The sequence below is a fragment of the Sus scrofa genome, chromosome 1, assembly GCF_054392235.1.
Source record: "Sus scrofa isolate SSC_HxYL_T2T_F1_AM1 chromosome 1, Sscrofa_HxYL_maternal_Yorkshire_Landrace_v2.0, whole genome shotgun sequence".
NCBI classification, from domain to species: Eukaryota; Metazoa; Chordata; class Mammalia; order Artiodactyla; family Suidae; genus Sus; species Sus scrofa.
This window is the reverse complement of record NC_139383.1, coordinates 287,009,374-287,030,076: the sequence shown is the minus strand read 5'-3', so window position 1 is coordinate 287,030,076 and position 20,703 is coordinate 287,009,374. Positions and strand designations below refer to the sequence as shown.

The window sequence follows — 20,703 nt, the reverse complement described above, 5'->3', positions numbered from 1 at the left end:
ATTTCCGGGTGTTCTTCTCAAGCCTCTGATTGGCTGATTATTTTGAATATATTAGAGCACAAAAAAAGGGTTTTTTCATCCCGCTAAAATAACACAAGAGATTTATAGTGGACTTTGTTGCGGTTCCCCGTTGTATGCGGTTTCTCTTACTAGTGTGTCTGAGGCGCGAACTTGAAGTCACCGTAACTGTAAGGTAACGTAGGCCTGGGATCTTAAATAGGGGTTGGGCGAAACGAGAGGCGTGTTGTATGAAAGGAGAGAAGGTTAGCACTCCCCTTGACAAGGATGGAAGAGGCCCTCGGGCCTAACAACACGCATACGGTTAAGGCATTGCCACCTACTTCGTGGCATCTAACCATCGTTTTTTTGTCTTTTTTTCTCGGCAGACACAGGGGCATGTGTGCTGCACGCGTGTTCAGTGATTTGTGGTGGTGACACGTGCGATACAGGCGTGTGCGGTGTGGACAAACACATAACACGACTCTACTTTCTCTCCTGAGCGTCAGGGCCTGGTGGGCTCTAAAGGCATCCCTCTGGCTACTATGCTGAGAGCAGTGGGAGGGCAAGATGGAGTCGGTGGGAGAGATCAGGGCTGGTGGCTGGTCCTGGGGAAGAGAAGCTGTCATTCTGGACACGTTCAAGGTCAGTGAGACTGGCTGACACGGTGATGGATGACTACAAGGTGTCCAGTCCCTCTGAGGAAGCTGGTGCGGGAGGCACAGCCTTGACCCCAGGGAGCAGGTCTGGGCTGCAGGCCTAACACAGACTTGTCAGTGCCTCAGCCACTCTTAAAGCCTAAGACCACTCAGGAGGAGAGTGTGGACAGAGAGACAAGTGAATCCTGAGCTGGGTGTTGAGACCAGGGAACCGTCATGCCCTGTGCACTGCACTCTGGCAGTGTCCGTCTGCTCCCACCTGCTGGTCCCAGCATTTCCCAAAGGCTTCACTTGGAGCCTCCTTCCTTCTCGGCGCCCCAACCTTCTGATGAGGTTAGTCTACTGCCAAGAAAAAAAAGAAATCGTGCAGTTCCCACTATGGCACACTGGGTTAAGGACCTGACTGCAGCAGCTCAGGTCACTGCAAAGACACGGGTTCAATCCCTGGCCTGGTGAAGTGGGTTAAAGGATCCAGCACTGCTGCAGCTGTGCCTCGATTCAATACCTGGCCCAGGAACTTCCAGATGCAGCACCCGTCATTAAAAAAAAAAAAAAAAATGTGCCCTTGACAATAGGCCAAATAAGACGGCCAGTTGCCCAGTCCAAGGGGCTTATCCTTATCCAGATCCATATCCACAGAAAGGCCAGAGGGTCCTAGAGATCCGAGCCGGTTTGGAACCCATCCACAGATTCCTTTCAGCCGCCATTCCTGGTCCTGTGTAAGCGTGTCACTTGAATTCTCACTGCAACTGGCTCTAACGACTTGGAGGTGTGTGTCTTTGGCAGGCGTGCCTTCGATTGGAGTCACGATTTGCCTTCATACCATTTCTGCCCCCCATGGCTCCACTGCTGCCCCCATCCCCCCACCCCAGGTCGGGCTGGCGCCGGGCACGGGGTCTCCTCAGAGGCACAGGAGTGGACACCTCTGCTGGGCCTTCAGCACCCACTGTCGCCTCCTCTGGGAAACAGGACCTGTCTGCCCTTTGCGATGCACGTCTTCTCAGCCGTGAAGCCCAGCGAGCCCGGCCTGCGTCCTGAACCCACCCTGCCCGGGGAGCCCGCCCAGGGCCGGCGATGCTCAGGGAGGCAGACGCGACACAGCCGCGTGACCCAGCCGTCCTGCTTCACGTGCTTCCTTCAGGCTCAAGCGCAGATGTGCCAGGACAGAGCACACGCCCGCTTTCTAAATGACACGCTCACTGACCTTCTCATGGACAGAACCCACCCCAAAAGGCGGCCCAGAGCACAAAGCCCTGAGCTCTAAATGCAGGGCTCGTGTAAGGCCCAGAAAGGTGCTTGTCCAGTTAAATAGAAGCACCTTGACCCGCGAGTTACAGCGGGACAGCGCCAGCCACCGAGCGCTCCGGATAGAGCGGGCCTGCCGTCGGTCTGCTCATGCGCACATGAAATGGGTGGGAGGGTGGTTGGGAAGCAGCCCCTCAGAGGTCGCGGCAGCAGAGCCAGACCAGGCGCCCCAGGGACCAGGGACCCGGTTTCCAAAGAGGCCGAGGGTGGAATGGGAACCTGGAGAGGCAGAAAGGCTAGATCGATCAGCCCAACGCAGGCAGGGCTTTGCTGGGGCCCCGGTTCCCACCAGCATCTGTGCTCACGTGTGTGTGTGTGTGTGTGTGTGTGTGTGTGTGTGTGTGTGTGTGTGTAGACACACACCTTAAGACATTAAGGCAACTGGGGAAATCTGGACGTCAGGTAGCTGGGAATTCATATTTTAGGGAATTCCCATTGTGGCTTGGTGGTTTCACACCTGACTAGTATCCATGAGGATACTAGCAATCCCTGGCCCTGCTCAGGGGGTTAAAGCCCAGCTGTGGCCGTGGCCGTGGCGTAGGGCAGCAGCTGCAGCTCCAATTCAACCCCTAGCCTGGCAACTTCCAAATGCTGCAGGCGTGGCACTAAAAAATAACAACAAAGAATTATCTTAGGTATGAAGATGGTACAGCGGTTGGGCTTTTGAAGAATTGTCCCTTAGAGAAGCTGCTTAAATGACAGAACACCTGGCGTTTATCGTAAAATGACCACGGAAGGCCGCCTAAAACAAGAGATGCCCTAAGATCGTGAAGCTGAGGGTGAGGACACGGGGATTTTCTCCACTTCTATGAGGTTTCAAGTGTCCCATCATAAAATCTTTTTTTACTATCCTAGAAGACGTACACCAAAACATTAGTGGTGAGCAGAAGCTGGGTGACTTCTTACCTTTGCCTTTATTATACTGTTAGTAATGAGCACAAATACGTAATTTTCTTAAGAAAGGGGTATTTTAAAAACACCAAGAACTTCCCGCCAGAGCACCCTAGCCTCCAGGGCACTGCAAAGCCCGAGCAGAGAGCAGGGCCGCCTCAGGCCGCCTCCCACTCTGGTGACAGCCAGAGGTTAAGAAAGGCAAACAGTTCTCGCGGACAGAATTACAAGACAGGAAGCTCTTTATTTTCAAAAAGAGAATGTATTTTTACATAAATCTACAACAGAGAATTCAAATGTAGAAAAAATAAACTATATTCCAGGACACAGGGCCCTGCACATACGCCCTCCTCCCGGGCTGCGCCCAACGCCAGAACCAACAGAACCAAAGGAAATCTGAGGCCACACCACGGCCGCGGCAGCTCAGCGCCTCCCAGGCTGTCGCCCAGGGAATGCAGTGTCCTTTCACCCGAGCTATTCGTCCCTAGAGCCAGCCCGCTGTCCGCCTACTTCTGAAGGGCAGGGCGGGAAGTGGCTTGTTTCCCCATGTTCTGTGTGACAGCAGCCCTCACGCCCCCACCTGCACACTGTCACTCAGCGCGATGGAGCCAGGACCCGGGCACTCGGGCCCCAGGAGTGGCCCCAGGGGAGATGAGCCCCGAGCCTGAGCACGGGCCAGACTCCCGGCCACAGGCAGGGGATGCTCCTTACGAAGCAGCCTCCACCGCTACGGTCTTGGAGCCGCAGGTGGGCCTGGGACTACGGGGTGGCCTCACTGCAGAGAGGGGTCCCCCACGGCCCTGCTCTGCCGTCCGTCCAGAAGCCTCCAGCGCCCTCGCTCCCTCTGCTAGGGGCAGCGCCCACTGTGTGGGTGGCTGACGCCAGGCCCCCGCGGGGAGCCCGTCCTGGCGTGGGCGGCAGGCGTGGACACCACTGCGCCCTCAGGTCACAGCCTCCTCCACCCTCACCCGCACCCACAGCGGCCACGGGGCCCCCTCCGTCCTGCGCCCCCACATCCACAGGCCACCAGCCTGCAGGGGCCCTCGAGCCCGCGTGGACAAGGAGTGGCGCATCCCTCGGACCTGTCTTTTGAGAGGCGTCCTCTCAACCTCCTGCCGACCGCGAGGCTTTCCACAAAAGAGCGAGCAAAGCTCTGTGTGAGAACCCGGCGGCCACTCGCCCAGGCTGCCACCTTTATCACCGCTGGGGCGCTGCCTGCGTGTGACCACCAGAGGGACAAACAGAAGCGCCCAGGGTGACCCCCACGCTGGCAGCACGGGGACAACGGCCCCGATGCCAAAGGCACGTGGGCAGACACGCTGCAGACACGCTGCTTGCGAGTGCGGGCAGGACCAACACCGGGTGGGGGTCCCCAGAGAGGTCACTGGACCCACGAGGGGGCCCCTCTGAGGCCGGGTGGGCGAGGCTGGCGCCCACACACCGTGGTGGCGACTGGTCCAGCACTTGCACTGGGTGATAAAATGCACAGAACAGTTACTGGAAAAAAACACAACTCGTGATAAATTGAACTTCACCTTTTGTAATAAAAAATTAGAAATTTCTGTGGCCTCCGAACACAATACAGACTCTAACTCTTCCCCAGCCAACAAGACAGGCATTGGCAAGAATCGCCACCGGCAGCTCCGAGAACCTCTGCGGGGGACACGGCCCTCGGCCAAGCCGTCCTCGGAGGCGGCGCAGGCCCAGGCGCCTCCAGTCCCCAGGCCTGGACCAGGGAGCCCCTCGAGCACCGAGCTCTCGCCAGCCCGGCTGGGCGTCCCGACAGCCCCGCGCCCGCGGGCCTAGCAGTCGCTCTTCCAGAGCTTGATGGTCTTGTCGTTCTCCAGCGCGGCCGAGGCGATGATGTTCTCTGTGGGGTGGCAGGCCGTCGAGATGACCACGTCTGAAAGCAGAGGCACCACGGTCCCTCCGCGGCCCCGCCCCGCAGCCCTGCCCCGCCCCAGGGCGTCCGAGCCCAGAGCTCAGGTCACCAGGCCTGGACAGTGGGCCGCGAGGTGCTCAGCACCGGCCTGGGCCCGGAGGCTGCCCAGCGCCGAGCCCAGAGACTGGGGCCCCTCACAAGCCAGAGGCACAGCCGGGGTCCGTCTCACGGCATCGACATCGCGCCCTCTGCACCGGGACCCAAACCGGCGCACCCACGCGCTCCCCGCCGCGGAGCAGAGGACGCCCGCAGGGCTGCGCTGCAAGTTCACCCCCGGGGCTGGCGCCTGGGGTCCGTCAGGTTAACACTTTGCAGCTCTGAAATTAACTCAGCCCCTTGGGAGCTCCCATCATGGCTCAGCGGAAAGAAATTTGACTGGTATCCATGAGGGCGCAGGTTTGATCCCTGGCATTGCTGTGGCTGTGGAGGAGGCCAGCAGCTGCAGCTCTGATTCAGCCCCTACCCTGGGAACGCCATATGCCGCAGGTGCGGCCCTAAAAAGACAACTGAACCCCAGAATCTTCCCTCTTGCCTGAGTGGTTTCAAATAAGCCTGAGCATCCTGCCCACAGCAGGGCAGAAGCAACAGGCCAGGTGCGGAAGCTGAAGGCCAGCACGGACCTCCAAGCTCAGGCCAGGACCTCAGGCAGTGGCGTGGCTTCCTTAGGCAGAGTCGCACACTCTCATCAGACTCTCCACGGCTGGACACCACTCTGCACTGAGCAGGAGTGGGGAGGGCGGGGGGGGGGGGGGCTTAGGGGCTGCCCAGGTACTCCACACAGGGGACAGGAGCGGGCAGGAGGTCAGAGCCTGGAAAGGAGCCAGCCGGCAGAGCAGACGGCAGGCAGCCCGGGTCCCTGTACCATCTCCACGGGGACAGACCACAGGGCCCACAAGGACGTCAAGGGCCGGAGGAGAGGTTAAAGCCACACTCGGGCTCGGCCTGCGGGCGCTCAGACCCACAGCTCCAAACAGAGCCCCCGGCTCCCAGGGGGCCGAGGAGCAGAGGCAGGAGGATGCTCACAGGACCTGGTCCCTCCGTGGGGGAGAGCTCACCCGTGTGGCCCTGCAGCTTCTGCACAATCTCTTTCGTCTGCAGGTTCCAGATGTAAACCAAGTTGTCCTCCGAGCCCGACACGATCCACTGTCACGGGGCGGGAGGGTGTCAGGCGCGTGCCTGGGGACCAGCAGTACCAGCACCCCTACCCGTGTGGGTCCCCGCCCATCTCCTGTCCCGATGCCGCACCAGCACCCGCCACTTCTAGGACATAAACTGTTTCCTCCAATCAGGGCTGCCGTCACCATCTCCCCTGCAGCCTGAGCCTGAGAGGCGGGGAGCCCCGGGGACCAGACGCCAGAGCCTGCCAGGGTCCCTGACTCCCAGAAGGTGCTGACACCCTCGGCATCACAAAGGAGCCTGTGGCCCTGAAGAGGACGCAATGGGAAGGCCCGCTGAGGATGCCACCAGCGGGGCTGCACTGGGTTAAAAAGCGCCCCAGAGGGGCCGGGGAGAACCCCCAGCAGGGACATGACTCACCTTCCCGCCAGTGACAGAGAAATTCGCGAATATGCAGTACTTCTCATTCTTGTGGCCGGTGTACGTCTTCAGACACTGAAACAGCAGGGCCCGTCCGCTCAGTGGCGCCCCCCTGCACCCCGGGGGAACCCATCCAGGTACCTTTCAGCCAACGGAGCCGCTCTGAGCACAACCCACCCCGGCCCAGCCGTGGCCCCGGCCCCAGCCCCAGCACGACCCTCCGCCAGCCCGTCCCGGCGCTCACCTTCCCTTTGCTGTAGTCCCAGAGCTTCAGCGTGCTGCGGGGAGAGGGCGTGTCAGCCGAGCCCCCGAGGACCCACCCTCTCCGGTGCCCGCGCCCAGCCCAGGGTCCACAGAGCAAGGACACCTGGGAGCAGAGCGCGGGAACCCCAAGACACTGTTTTTCACTTGGCCTCGGCCGAGGCGTGTGCAAATTCCTGGGCCAGGGATCGAACCTGAGCTACTGCAGTGCCAAGTCCTTAACCTGTCGAGCCACACGTTAACTCCCCAAGAGGCTTGGTTAAAGGAAGCTACTAAGCGTTCCCCGAGCCGGGAAGGGGTCCACGTCCCTGCGAGAAAAGGGCTCAGGAAGCCCCATTGCGGACACGTCCAGAACAGACCTCGGCGGACAGTCCTTCCTCCTCCTGTGGGGGCCGACCCTGTGAGCCCACCCGAGGGCTCCCACAGTGCCCGGGGAGGCCGAGCGCCAGCCGCCTCCAGGAGGGCAGTGGACGGCCGGGACACCCACCCGAAGCGTGTCAGGAGCAGGGCGCCCGGGCAGAGCGGGCAGCACCGGGAGGCCGCCATGCCCACCATCCCAGCAGGGTGCCTACATCAGCAGCCTGCACCCAGCAGGCTCCGTGCGGGCACTGGAGCGGGTGTCTTTCTGGGATCCTGGCCCTGGGGCGATGGCCCTGGTAACCCGCCCGCACGGGGACAGAGGGCTTACTTGTCCAAGGTCGCGGCCAGGATGTACTTGCCGTTCGGAGAGAACTTCACGAAGGACACGGGCGGGTTGTCGTCATCTGCATGGAGCACAGAGACAGCTGCCACGCCGGGCACTGGCTCTCGGGTGGGGTGGCGCTCCCCTACCACGTGTCGCCCAGTGCAGCCACTGCCACCTGTGCCAACAGGGGGATCCCCGAGAGCCGGCCACCCTCCCTCACCCACTGTTCGTGCCAGCGTGAGCCAGGCTCCCAGTGACCCCATGACACAGGGCTTCGGGTGCAAAGGCCTGGTGGCCAGGGGCTCTCGGGTAGCCAGGCCTCTTCCACAGGGTACAGGAGAGGCCCCGGGATCAACCCCCAGGAGGGAGCTTGCAAATCGCAGCCCACTGGGAAGGCGGCAGCCCGGGTGAACCCTCTCAGGCACCTGCCAGCTCCGTGGTCAGAGTAGAAGAGGCATGAAGTCGCCCTAGAAGTCACCCTTTGCTGTTACACCCACACCCTGGTTCTGACCCTTGGGGTCCAGGGTGCACCCCGGGCCCTGAGGATGCAGCTGGAAAAGAGGCGGCACATTCAGAAAGTGCTCTGGCTGCAGGACGCCCCCGCCCCCCATCTGCCTGAATAGGAGGGCAGCCGGGGTGGCACCGGGCAGCGGGAGCCGGCGGGGCTGTGTCCCCAGCACCGGGGCACTGGGCAGGCACCGCATTACCACCTCGGGGCACCAGGAGCACCTGACGGGTCCCAGACACCGCAAAGGCACATGAGAAGACACATGAGGGCCACCCCTGGGCCACAGGGGCCACTCAGGATGGATGAGGGAGGCGGTGCCCAGAGGTCAGGGTGAGCACTGCCAGCAAGGCAACACAGGGCTGTCCTGCCAAGCCCCAGGCGCCCAATTCCCTGGACCTGAGGTTAGAAGTGGGGCCAGGAACCACTCCCTGCCGTCCCCACCTCCCAGCCAGGACTCCACATCTCCAGGCCTCAGCATCCTGCCTGGCTGTGGGGTTGCACAGGGGCTTTGCCAGGTAACCCAACAGCCTGGGCCAAGCAGGGCTGCACAGGGACGCTGCCCCGCTGGGCGCACGTGGCTACACCCTGCTTCTGGGGATGGGATGGGCGTGGTGACAGATGAGGGCGATGTCACAGTCAGAGGAGGACTGCACGTCAGAAGAAGCAGGAAAACGGCAGAGGCCAAGGTCTAGTCTCAACGGTCCCTCCCGGAATTCTCACGCTGAAGCCCTAACCCAGCACCTCAGACGCAGGGCCACCTGGAGACAGGCCTCCAAGAAGGAGGCGTCAACGAGGCAGTCAGGGTGACCAGAGGCCAGGTGACTGCCGTCCCTACAGGAGGAGGACACGCGGCCCAGCGGGGCACACGCAGAGGCCAGCAGTGTAAGGACACTCAGAGAAGGAGGGGCTGCAAGAGAAGCCAGCCCTGCCCACACCTGGACCCTGGACCTCTGGCCTCCAGGACGTGGGGACAGGTTTCTGCTGCTTAAGCCACCTGGCCTGCAGCACTTTGGGGGCTCAGGCGGCGCCCCTGCCCTCACACCAGCCTACCTGCTCTAGGATCCACCTGAGGCCACAGAGACCTTCCAGGCTGACTCAGGTGAGGCCTCCAACAGCGACACCCACCCGATTCGCCCCCCCAGGGTTCCTGCGTCACCTTCCCAGGCCCGAGGCCCACAGGGGCGCATTGGCCACCTTGGGGCCACACAGAGCACCTGCCACCCAGGCTGCGCTCTTGTGGCTCCATTCCGCCCCTTACTCGAGGCACAGCCTGTGGAGGCCTTGGGGCCTCTCCCCCAGGCCCACCCACCCGAGGCTCTCCGGGCAGATGGGGCTCGCTGAGGGCCCAGGCTCAACCCCACCTGCTCAGGGAGTGACCTGAGCAGCGTCCAGGGACTCACGGGTCCCCCAGAGGACCCCCACCCGCCAGGCAGCCCCAAGCAGGCTGGACGGTGGTTCCTCAGGAAGGGGCTGGAGGAGGTGGAGGCGGTCAGGAGAGGAGGCCCCGCCCGGAGGGAAAGCCTCTGAGGACGGAGGGCCGGGCGCGGGGAGGGCCGCCACGGCTGAGCCCGGGTCCCCGGGCCGCAGCACTCACCGATCAGCGTCTTCAGGCACTGGCCCGAGGCGGTGTCCCAGATCCGGCTGCAAAGCGAAAACGACAGTTCTAACAGCAGGTGCGGATGGGCGGCGTCCTACCTTCTACGGCTCTCGAGCCAACACGCAGCCTCGACGCCCCGACTCCCGGCTCCCAGGCACCCCCGCACACTCCAGGGACCAGACTGGGCGCTGCACGCGCAGGCCACACGCGTGGGCTCCTCCTCCACCGCGAGCAGCAGGGCAGGTGAGACGGCCGGGGAGAAAAAGACTGTCCCCTTCCCTGCCGCCGCCTCCCTCTTCCTCCCGCTTCCCTGCAGCTTCTCCACGCGCTACCCTGCCGACCACACAGCCGGGAACCACGGGCCTTCCCACGTCTGCTTCGTGCCCCGAGGAGGTCCCCGAGACAAGCCCGCTGCAGGCTCTCACACCCAGCATCCCCTCCCGAGTGTGCTCCCAGTGCTGCCGGCAGGGAGCTTGGTGACACCCCCGGAGGAACGTGACACGCGTCTGAGCTGCTCCAGGGTTCGACGGGGAACAGCTCACAGGGCCTCGGCCCAGGAGACGGCCGCTCCCCGCGCCACAGCCAGGACGAGGGCGCCTGGTCCCGTCCTTGTCTGTTTGGTGTCTCCCCAGCTACAGTCTCCCGTTCCCTCCGCTCCTGTTAACCGTTACCCTAACTCCTCCGGGACTGTTACAGAGGAACTGGGTCCCCATCTGCTCCCTGGACACAGAAAACACCATCCCGACCCGAGGCAGGCCTGGTGGCTCGCCTGGTGGCTCGGAGCGTGGGCTCCGGACCCAACGTGCGCCGGACCCTGGCTTGGCCGTCGGCCCGCCAAGGGGCAGCGGCCAGTGCTCATCGCCACCTGCTCCCCCAACCGAGAAGGGGTGGTGACAACCCAGTCCCCAGTGGCAGGGCTGTTAGGGGCTCACCCAAGGCCACGCTTGTCAAGTACACATACGTGGTTTTTAGGTTTTAAAAGACAAACATATCGCCTAGAAAGAGATGAACCTCCACCCAACTCTCAAGCTGTGACTTCTTACCGCCTTCGCTACAAATTCCAAACATCCCTCGATAACGAAGGAGAGGGGCCCCCTCTTGGCTCCTGGTTTCCGCAGAGATGGACTTATTAGCACATCACCACTCATTACAAGTGTTATTGCTAAGTTCCTATCAAAGAGCCTGGGATGCTGGTCTGTTCAGCTAGAGGTTTTTGTTTTTTTTTTTTTTTTTTTTTTTTTGCAACCCCCCGCCTTCTTTTAGGGCCCTATCTGTGGCATATGGAGGTTCCCAGGCTGGGGGTTACATCGGAGCTGTAGCCACCGGCCTCCACCACAGGCACAGCAATGTCAGATCAGAGCCACATCTGCAACCTACACCACAGTGCACGGCAACGCCAGATCCTTAACCCACTCAGCAAGGCCAGGGATCGAACCCGCAACCTCACAGATACGAGTCCAGTGCGTTTCTGCTGAGCCACAACGGGAACTCCCTTGGCTACCTGTGATTAGGAAAGGCTGCTGGATTTTACCAGGTGCCTATCTGACTTGCACCAGTAACACACCGTATGGCTCTCTGCCTCACATGTGTTGGAACACTTACGAGCTTATCAATTCCTGGTGTTTGCTACTTTACGGCAAAACCCTCTCCTCACTCAATAAACCCACTTGTCACCCAATACTATCTCCTCTGCACTGCTGGACTCAGTTTGTAACGCTTTCCAGGGGATTCTGACACCAACATCCAGCAGCAGTGCCCTGCTGGACCCGGAAGTGCACTGGGGCGTGCCCTCTGGTCCTGCGGCCCGGTTTCGGCAGCCTCAGGAGGTTCTGAAACCACAGGGCCCAGGAGCGTTTTCAGACCTCCGATCAGCTTCACTGGCCTTACCGAGGATGCAGGCTTATCTTAACGTCCCGTCACTCTCCCCGTTCTCCACCTCTTATAGAAACGCCTGCCTCTCGCTGTTCGCTCCCGCTTTTTCCTTCCCTGGCTTCCTTCGAAAGCTCTCAGAGCCGGGCCACAAGCGACCCTGAGAACGTTCCTACTCTTAGACGCCTCAGTCCCAGGTCCCTCTGTCAGAGTCGGAGAGCAACTGGGAGCTCGCTCACAGAACATTCTAGCTCCTGGCATCTCAAGGTCCCCCGCTGCGTCTCCAGGCTGCTGCGGTGCCTGGCGCATCAGCCTAAGTCTTCGTCAGCTCCGCCCGGCTGCCTGCGTGTCACCGTCTCCCTGGCCAACGCGCTGCCCTAAACCCCGCATGGCGGCCCTGCTCTGTGCTTCGCACCTGCCCCCCTCCTCCCAGCCCCGACCGACCGACCGACCCACCCACCCACCCGTTTCAGGCAAAACAACAGTCAGGAGGGCTTGCAACCCAAATCCGACAGTCCTTCCTGTGTTCTTCGGGGCCCAGCCCCCGCACCCCCGGAGCCCCCAAGGCCCCGAGCTCCGCGGCACTTTCCCGAGTAGCACTGTCTCTCTGCTTCCTCTGGTCCCTTTCTGCTCCACGTGCACAAATCTCTAGTCACGCTCTTTCCCCAGTAACTGAGGTCCCACGCGGGCTGCCCGGCTCAGCCGCGGCTGCTGCCCCACGTCTCCTCCCTGGTGACAAGCGGGCTGTGAGGGGACCCCTCCCCCGATGCTCTGCAGCCACACGTGAGAATCCAGGACGCATGCCCACGACCAACGCCAGCGCCGGGGGCCCCACCGAGACCAGCCACCCTGCAGGAGCCCTGCATGTCCCCCACCTCCCCCGCGATCACCCGCTCAAGACACCTGCCTGCCCCTCCCCACCGGCGCCCCCAGCTTGGGACACGGACCCTCAGGATCTAAAGGGGCCTCCGCGGGCCCCTGCCTGGGCCTCATGACTGACAGGAGCCCCTCCCGGCCGGGCTCCGCCAGCCTGGATGTCAGCCCCACCCCCCACGGGGACGCCCAGGGGCCCGGACCCAAGGGGAGCTCGGCGAGGACCCGAGGGGGGACGGTTCACTTACCAGAGGCCGTCGTAGCTGCTCGACACGATCAGGGAGCCGTCCCGGTTAAAGTGAACCTGGGGATGAATGTGGGCAGAGAGAGGAAACGTCAGGTCCACACAGGCCGCGTGGCACCACGGCCCCTGCTGCCCGGCCCGGCGCCTGCCTGCCCGGCCGGCCGCCTCGGAGCGGGCTTTAGGCCCTACCAACTTCCTGGAGGTTCTGGCACAGACACGCGAGAACGCGGATCAATGGTCCCTTTTACCCGGTGTCTCGAGCGACGGTTTGCTTCAGGACAGAGGCTGGACCATGACAGGGCCACCCTGAAACGTCCTGGGTGCTGGGACCACGTGCCGCAACACGTACTGTTGACAAGTGACACGGCCCGCCTCGAGAAACGTGCCCAAGACAACTCCCACGGGCAGAGGAAGCAACGCCAGCAGCAGAGGGGCCGCTCCTCATCTCCCTCCCACGCGCCCCTGCCCGCACGCTGGACCCACAGCCGGCTCTCCAGACGGGCCGGCGGGCACATGGCCCAGGAGAGAGGCAACTCCAGCTTCCACGCTGCTCCCAAGAGCCGACCTGTGACGGCGCGGCACCTGCCACGGGGCCACACCGGTCACTGATCTCAACGCCTGACTTCGCCCGCTGCTGGGGAGGCGAGAGCCACCTGCTGGCAACCAGACGCCAACTTGAGCCCCTCCTCCTCGCCTTTGCCCTGAGTCTTGGCGGAAACAAGAGCGATCGCCACGGCAGAAGCGAGAGTCGATGGCAGTCGCCCCCCCATCTCCAAGCCCGAGCAGGAGCCCGCGTTTCCCGCCGCGTGTGGTGCGTGTCCTGTGTGAGACGGAGCCACACGGAGAACGGCCTGCTTTAACCCCTGGGGGCCGGCGGGGGGGCCGGAGCCACCCCCACCGTGCAGACCAGCGTCTCCACCTCCCACCCACCACGGCCGGTCACGCTCTCCTCCGCCAGGGGCTGCCCCACACAGCAGCACCCAGCACCCGACACACGAGGTGCCAGCAGCATCTGGTGATGGCCACCTAAAATGGCCAGGTGTCCCCAAGAGCCAAACCCACCCACATTAGGAACACCCAGAGGGCTTGTGAAAACCCAGCGCTGGGCCCCAAGATCCCGCATCTCTCGCACACTCACACCAGAGGCCGGTCCAGGGACCACGTGGGGAGAGCCGTGGTCTGGGGGCCTGGAATGTGCCACGTGTGCCACTCACACGGCCCAGTAGCTGCAGCAGAAAAATAACGGTGAAATGAACTGGGTGGGTTTTGCTGAACCCAGTACACCTGGAATCCTGCTGCAGCACAGCCAGTGCTGAAACCATCAACAGGGCACCTTAACGCCCTTCTTCCGTTGTACTAAGTTTTGGAAACCTAGACGCCTAAGAACTTCAGTCGCACACATCTCGGCTGGACTCCCCGCGGGTGCTGCCTGCCCCGTGTGGCTGGTGCTTCCATGGGGGCGGTGGGGCTCTTGAGGAGCCGCTGTAGCTGTTCCCGTCCTGCTGCAGCCGGCACCTGCTGCTCAACCTTGACCGTGCGCTCGCCAGCCTCCCAGAGCCACGTTCTCTACAACTCACAGTCCTCATTCAACCACACTCACCCGTGGGCACCTGCAGGACAGCATCCAGCCCCAGCCCCTGCACTAGATGAGCCGACTCGGGTCCCCAAGGCCTGCAGTGTCCCAGCCACGTCCAAAGACCACCGCCCTTAAACATGCCTTCCCCTCCAAGCCCTGCTCAGGGAGGAAAAGCAAGACGGCCCACACTGAATGTTCCAACGGCAACCCCGAAAAGGCGCCACGGAAGTCAGGGGGTGGCGAGACAGAGTCGCCCACATGGGGACAGAATCTTGGCTCTTGGCTCAGACGATCGGCCGAGCTCTCGGGGGCGACACCAGCAGACAGATGAGCAGGTGAGACAGACGGCAGGAGGCTTCAGCTGATTACTGACATGGGGGGCAGAGGGGGTGTCCAGGCAAGAGGACAGCAGCTGGACTAAAGCAGGCAGAGGCCAGCAGACAAGCCACTGACCCAGAGGGTTCTAATCCAGGCCCGTCCATCAAAGGCTGACCGTAGGAGCCGCGGCACTGCCCCGACACCTGCCTGCAGACAGGGAGGCGGCTGCATGACAAGGACACACACTGCACTCCTTTCCACAACACGAGGGTTACACACAGCACCCACCACCCAGCCGGGAGCCTGCGGGCAAGAGGTGGACAGGCTGGAGATGAGCGGTGCTGGACCACGGCTGTCTGGCATGGGCAAGGGCGCTGGGAAACATGTTTTTTTAAAACACCAAACCACCCCAGAGGGCAGAGGCCAGCTGCTGGCAGGTGCCTCTGAGGGGGGGGAGTCGGGAGACTCTGAACTGCTACCTGCTACATTGCTTGCCTTTTTTTTCCAAGTCAGCACACATAACTTTCCTAAGAAACAAGACTTTAAGGGAGTTCCCGTCGTGGCGCAGTGGTTAACGAATCCGACTACGAACCATGAGGTTGCGGGTTCGGTCCCTGCCCTTGCTCAGTGGGTTAACGATCCGGCGTTGCCGTGAGCTGTGGTGTAGGTTGCAGACGCGGCTCGGATCCCGTGTTGCTGTGGCTCTGGCGTAGGCCAGTGGCTACAGCTCTGATTCCACCCCTAGCCTGGGAACCTCCCTATGCCGCGGGAGCGGCCCAAAGAAATAGCAAAAAAAAAAAAAGAAAAAGAAACAAGACTTTAAAAATCCTACCACCATTTAAGCAAACGTCCCATCCCTGACCACAAACCATAACACAGACAACTTTCAACCACCAGCCGTCGCTCCAACTGCTTCCCGGTTACTTCCTGTGTCATCGTTTGCGCGGCCTGTTTGGAGGGCTGCACCCCACCGTGGAGGAGAGAGGAGCAGGGGGCCCCAGAGCCCATCACCCAGGGCTCCCTCTCCACAGCAACCGCCTCCCTAGGAGCCCCAGGCACTGGCTGTGACACCTACGGCGAGGGCTGGGCCTGAGGGCCAGCACCGGGCCAGCGACTTCAAACAGCCAGTGTCTGTGCCCTGAAGGCTCGGGGCTCTGCGGACGGTCTCGGCTGGACAAAGGCCTTCCAGGGCTGAACACGTAAAACTGCTCGCCTGCACAATGTCAGAACCTCCAAAGGACCAACTGCTCGGTGACATCAAACAAGCTGTTTACACGTGACTCCTTCCACTTCTCCAACGTAAACTTGGCTAAAAAACCACTTCAGGCTCTCTGCTCACAAAGAAATACTTTGGCCTTTTTTTTTTTTTTGGCTGCGCCCACAAAGTAGTTGGGTGGCACACAGACGTTCCCAGGCCAGGCATCAAACCTGCACCACAGCAGCAACCACACCAGGTCCTTTACTGCCAGGCCACCAAGGAACGCCCTACCTCGGCCGTTTTGCAACCGAGCAATTCAGACACGTGTGCAGGTCAACCCCTGCACCTGCACTGAGCGGTCCGGGAGCGGCAGGCCCCGGGACCCTCCGCTCAACAGCGGCACCGCCACGGCCACAGCTCCCTCGGGAGGCCCCTCTCCAGGCCGGCCGCCCGGCCCGTGCTGTGAGGCTCCGCGGCACCCCCCACCCCCGGGCCCGGGGCCCGAGCCCAGCTCGGACGCTCGCCCGGCGCCGCCGCTGGGGACTCACGGCTGAGACGGGATCCGAGTGCGCGGGCAGCGTCTTGAGGCACTTCCCTGTCTTCACGTCCCAAATCCTCACGCTCTCGTCGAACTGAAGACGAAGGAAGAGGTGACAGCGGGGCCCCGGGAGGGCAGAGACCAGACCCCTGGGAGGCCCGCGCCCCCGGCCCCGCCAGCCGCCCCGCAGAGCCGGCCACTTACGGAGCCCGAGACGATGAGGTTGGACTGGGGGTTGAAGTTACAGCAAAAGACGTAATTACTGTGTCCCTTGAGGGTCTTCAGACACTTCCCCTGAAAGCGAGTGCCGTCGGGCTAAGTCCTTCCCGGCGTTACCTGCCCGACACCGGCCTCAGGCTGAAGCCGGCAGCACCCCCGCCACCCCCGCAGCTGGAACGGAGGGAGACCCCGCCGCTCACCGAGCTCACGTCCCATATCTTTAGGGTCTTGTCATCTGAGGCAGAAACGAGAAGGTTAGAGTCTGACGACCAGGCCACGTCTGATATTCCCTGGGGGCGGAAACACACAACGGGGCTGAGCCAGCAAGAGCTACATGCCGGACACGCAACTAAAGACCCCCGGCAGGTGGCCCCGCCTGGAGCCCCTCGGCTCCCGCTGGCCCCCGGCCTGGGCCTAGAGCCTGCCCTCCGTGGCGCCGCCAGGCCTCGCCAGCGGGCAGAAACTCGAGGCCGAAGAAACAAGAGGCAAAAAATAAATAAACAGGAGGCCAAAATTGGGGGTGGGGGGGGCTAAGCTCTTAACCGGACAAGCCCGCAGAAGGGCCACCACTCCGCCCAAGAGTGACCGCAGGGTACAAGGCTGACACCTACCAGCTTGTGACCAGATATGGTTTTCTCAAATTTTCCGTCGTAAGCTCCCCAAATCTTAATGAGTTTATCTGCAGCTGAAAGAAAGGGAGACACAGCAGTGGCGGCCTCCGGCCCTGGGAAGCCAGCCCTCGGCTGCCCGGGCTCCCCGCCACCTCCAGACCGGACACCTACACGAACTCGCCAGCCACTCCCCGTTCGGGCTGAACTTCACCGAGGACACAGCTTTCGTGTGGCCGGCCAGGGTGAACTTCAGCGCGTAGTTGGGTTTAACAGGTGTGGGCTGTGAAAGGGAGCGGAGCAGTCAGCCAACAGCAGCCAGCGCTGCCCAACCCTGCCGGCGACGGGCGGGGTGCGACCGGGGTCCCAGGGCCTTTGCCAGCTCGCCCTATCGTTTGACGGTGCCCCTAGAACTCCCACCTGTCCCCGTGTCCCCTTTCAAACACGCCTACATCTGAACGCGTTCTCCTCTGGCAGACCCTGCCGGTCCTGCAGCCCCTGCCACAGACGCCCCGCCACCCGGGCTCAAATCCTGCAGCCCCCTCCAGGCAGCGGTCCCCCACCCGCCCCTGAGGACTTGCCCCCTGGGGTCTGCAGGGGGGCTCTGCCCTGCAGCCGGGGGGGGGGGGGCTGTTCACCAAGGGACAATTTCTGGGCCCCACAGACTCTTAGAGCGAGACCAAGGATCTATATTGTGGATCAAGCCCCCTCCCCAGGGGGCAGGTTGGGGATCCTGGACGTGCCACAAAGTACGCACTGGCTGGGAATGTGGTTTTGAGTGAAACGGGTGATGTTTTAGGAGGGAGAAAAGACTCATGGGCTTGAAAAAATATGTCCACAAATCTTCCAGCCTCTGCACCCTGCACGTCCCCAGGAGCCCCGGGAACGCGCCTTGCTCTGCGTGGCTGCCGCCGACGGGGCGGGCTGCGCTCTGGCGGCCTCGGTCTCCGGCTTCTTCTCCTCGGTTGCCATGGCTCTGAAGCCCACCGGGCGGGGGACAGCGGGGAGCTCACAGCTCCAGGCAGAAGCCGCAGGTGGGGAGCGCCGTCAGCTAATGCAAACCTGCAGCGGGGACGAGGCCAGGAAACAGACCAACCTTCAGAAGAGTTTCCAGGACAGAGACTACAAAAACGTCGGACCGCCTAACGGAGCCCATGGCAGGTACGGTCCCAACCTGAGGTTCCGGCCACCCTGACTGCACACTAACCCTGCAGGTACCGCGCTGCCCTCTGCCCTTCAGTGAAAGTGGCCGGAGACCCCGCCCTCAAGGGTGCTTCCTAGTTTGTCACCCAGAAGTCTGTAGAAATGCAGCACAGTCCAGGCAGCCAAAAGGCGGCTCCCTTCAAAGAGTCCCTGATACATTAAAGAAGAAACCCAATGGACCAAAGGCGTCCTGTCAGGAAACCAACACGCCAAATTACAGGAGACTGGGCTGCCGGGTGCAGAAGTTTGGAAACTCAGCCAAATCCTTAAATACATCCCAAGGGACATGAGAGCAGGAAGAGCCACATCTGAAAACACAGAAGCGGGGCCTGTGGCCCACACCTCCTGGGGAGGGGCTGCCAGGTCCCGGGTGCAGGCTGCAGACACAAGGCGGCTTCCAAAACACTAAGAGCCGAAAGCATGGCCGGAAAGCACAAACCAGAGCCGGCCCTGCCCACTGGGGTCCCCATGGTCCAGTCCAGCCCTCCACAGAAGCAGCCTAAAGTACGCAGATGCTATGCAAGCAAGACCCACTGCAGAGAAGGGGGAAAGAGGCAGCTCAATTAGGTTTCAGCATGAAAAGGGGAACCACTCAAAAGCTGCACAGTACAACTGGCTTCCTCTGTCACAAGAATGGATTCTGCCACTGGGATACTTGGCACAGAAACATACCAGGTGATTCTGAAACAAGGGCAAGCATTATTCCAGAGCCGCCCAGACATCCCGCAAGTCCCACTGGCCAGCCACCTCCCGGAAGCTGGCACCACCGTTAACCTGCTGGGTTCACAAGCTGTACATTCTAGCTTGGCGCCTCAAACTGGAAGCTTGCACAGGTTTCTCGTCACACTGAGGCGGAGCAGGAGCCATCAACAAGAGCAAGTCCCAAACTCTCCCTCCAAGAAGATGGGAGAGAAAGGTCAATGCAACCCAGCTGTGCAGAGTGGCCAGAGCTGTGCGGAGGGGAAACAGCTGCTCACCTGAGCAAGGCTCCCTGCGCAGGGATGGAGCCTGCAGCACCCAAAGCTCAAGTACTGGGCTGGGGGAGGGCAAGGAAGGGGCAGGTCAGCAGATGTGTGGGGGCAAAGTGCTGGCACAGAGCTGGGGCTCAGGAAGCACTCGCCGCTTGTGACTGTCGTTAGTGCAAGCAGGCCGTGCCAATTAGCCCGGCACTGCCTGCCCTTTGCTGGGCTGGACAAGTGGGCCGAAGAGTCCTCTGCACAGAACTGAGCATCGGAGGCAATGAGACCAAGGCCAAGAGCTGCGAGAAGGCCCCCCCTCCCCCGAGCTAAACACGTGCAGGAACAGAAGAGGCTCTGTCTGGGGTGCAAAAGGGAGCACAGAGGCTTGAGACCCACCAGGAGGTGGGGCGAACTGGCTGCCTTCAGGTGAGGAGCGGGGGATCCAATAGGGGGACAGAAAAAGTGCCCCAGCCCTGCCCCACTCCTCAGCTAGCAACACCTTAACGTACAGAAATCAACCTTTAGAAATACGATTTCTGGACACCTTGTTTGGAGCCAGCCTCCCCAGCACCTGCGACTTGCTCCTTCTTGGCTCCCAGGTGAGTCTGACCACCTAAGGCTGAGCCTCCCAAACTTCAGAGTGCTCGCCTGGACTGCCTCGAAATGCAGGTGCCTGGGCGCCACCCCAGAGACTGGGGCCAAGGTGTGGCGAGACAGGAGGTAACTGGCCCGCACAGAGTGAGGAGACTCGCTGCTCACCACCCCACCTGAAATCTCAGACATACCTGGGGTCCAGCTTACCCAGCTGCCTCTACCAACCGGGCCAACCTCAGGGGAGAGTGTCTAACTCAGTACTTGCCAGACGGGGGCTAAGGGACCTGAGCGGGTAGAAGCGGGACCAGAAGGCACCAGGAATGATCTTCCACATCCCCCAAAGTGGCCCTCGCGAGCCAGACTGGAAGGGGTCCGAGGCTCCACCGCAGGGCGTGGTGGGCCTTCCCTTCGTGACGGCAGCCCCGCAGCCCCGGAACCCCGAACTCTCAGGGAGCAATGGGGCCTGGGGCTGCCTCGGGCTGGGGGTACAGAGCGGGCTGAGGTGGGGGCGTCTCTGCAGCAGAGGAGGGCAGACAGCGCGCCACATCCAGGCACTGGATGGCTCTGGGGTCTGGGGTGCTTCTCTGGAGGCAAAGGGGTCATGCACGCCGGCTCCAGAAGGAAGTCGCAGTCCCGGGGCTGGGGGCTCGTCACCTGACCGCTGGGGGCGGGAGAAGCTGGGGGTCCCAGGGGCTCCGCGGCGGTCCGTGCGAGTCCGTTTGCGGAGGGGGCTGGGCGCTCGGCGGGGAAAAGGGCAGCGAAGCTCGCGCCCCGGAGGCGAAGCGGCGGGCGCGGGGCGTCTGCGCCGGGAGGCCCGGCGGGGCTGAACCCGGGCCGGGGCCGGGCCCGCCAGAACACGTGCCGCGACGGACGGCGCGGGGTGCGCCGGCGTCGACCCCCAGCCCGCGTCCCCCCGAAGCGTGTCCGCCGGCCGGGCGGCCCCAGCTTACCTGCCGGGCGGCGAGGGGCTGAGGACGGGCGCTCCGGGCGTCGCGTCTGCCGCCGCCTGGGCGGGAGCCGGGCCGAGCTCGACTAGGCGGCGCGGCGAGCGGCAATGCGCGTGCGCGAGGGGCGGGGCGAGAGGGCGGGGCAAACGCACAAAGCCGGCCTCTCGGAGGGGAGC

General features: G+C 62.3%; 1 protein-coding gene, 1 long non-coding RNA gene and 1 other non-coding gene across 6 annotated transcripts; 2 read left to right on the top strand and 1 right to left on the bottom strand.

Annotated features, from left to right (window-relative positions):
• The first annotated feature begins 27 nt into the window (after nt 1–27).
• On the top strand, nt 28–1,042 carry LOC106507252 (uncharacterized). The gene is given in 2 exon segments (NR_201396.1): nt 28–193; nt 387–1,042. It is a non-coding gene; the product is annotated as an uncharacterized LOC106507252 (long non-coding RNA).
• Nucleotides 242–367, top strand: LOC146407327 (U6atac minor spliceosomal RNA). The gene has a single exon (XR_014832459.1). It is a non-coding gene; the product is annotated as a U6atac minor spliceosomal RNA (small nuclear RNA).
• Nucleotides 1,043–3,076: 2,034 nt separating the features above from the next.
• WDR5 (WD repeat domain 5) lies at nt 3,077–20,614 on the bottom strand. Of its 4 annotated transcripts, XM_085019574.1 has the most exons (15): nt 20,531–20,614; nt 19,005–19,063; nt 17,716–17,886; nt 16,999–17,107; nt 16,828–16,901; nt 16,417–16,506; nt 16,202–16,291; nt 16,008–16,091; nt 12,372–12,427; nt 9,379–9,425; nt 7,280–7,355; nt 6,575–6,608; nt 6,331–6,405; nt 5,850–5,937; nt 3,077–4,755 (listed from the first exon to the last, which is right to left on the bottom strand). In XM_085019574.1, the coding sequence occupies exons 3-15, from the start codon at nt 17,794–17,796 to the stop codon at nt 4,655–4,657; spliced, it is 1,005 nt and encodes a 334-aa protein (XP_084875700.1). In that variant the 5' UTR covers nt 17,797–17,886; nt 19,005–19,063; nt 20,531–20,614; the 3' UTR covers nt 3,077–4,654. The 4 variants fall into 4 exon arrangements, 2 of the variants coding, with proteins under 2 accessions (XP_084875700.1, XP_003353752.1); XR_014842245.1 differs by having other exon boundaries at nt 7,280–9,425; XM_003353704.5 differs by lacking the exon at nt 19,005–19,063.
• Between the last annotated feature and the right edge of the window lie 89 nt (nt 20,615–20,703).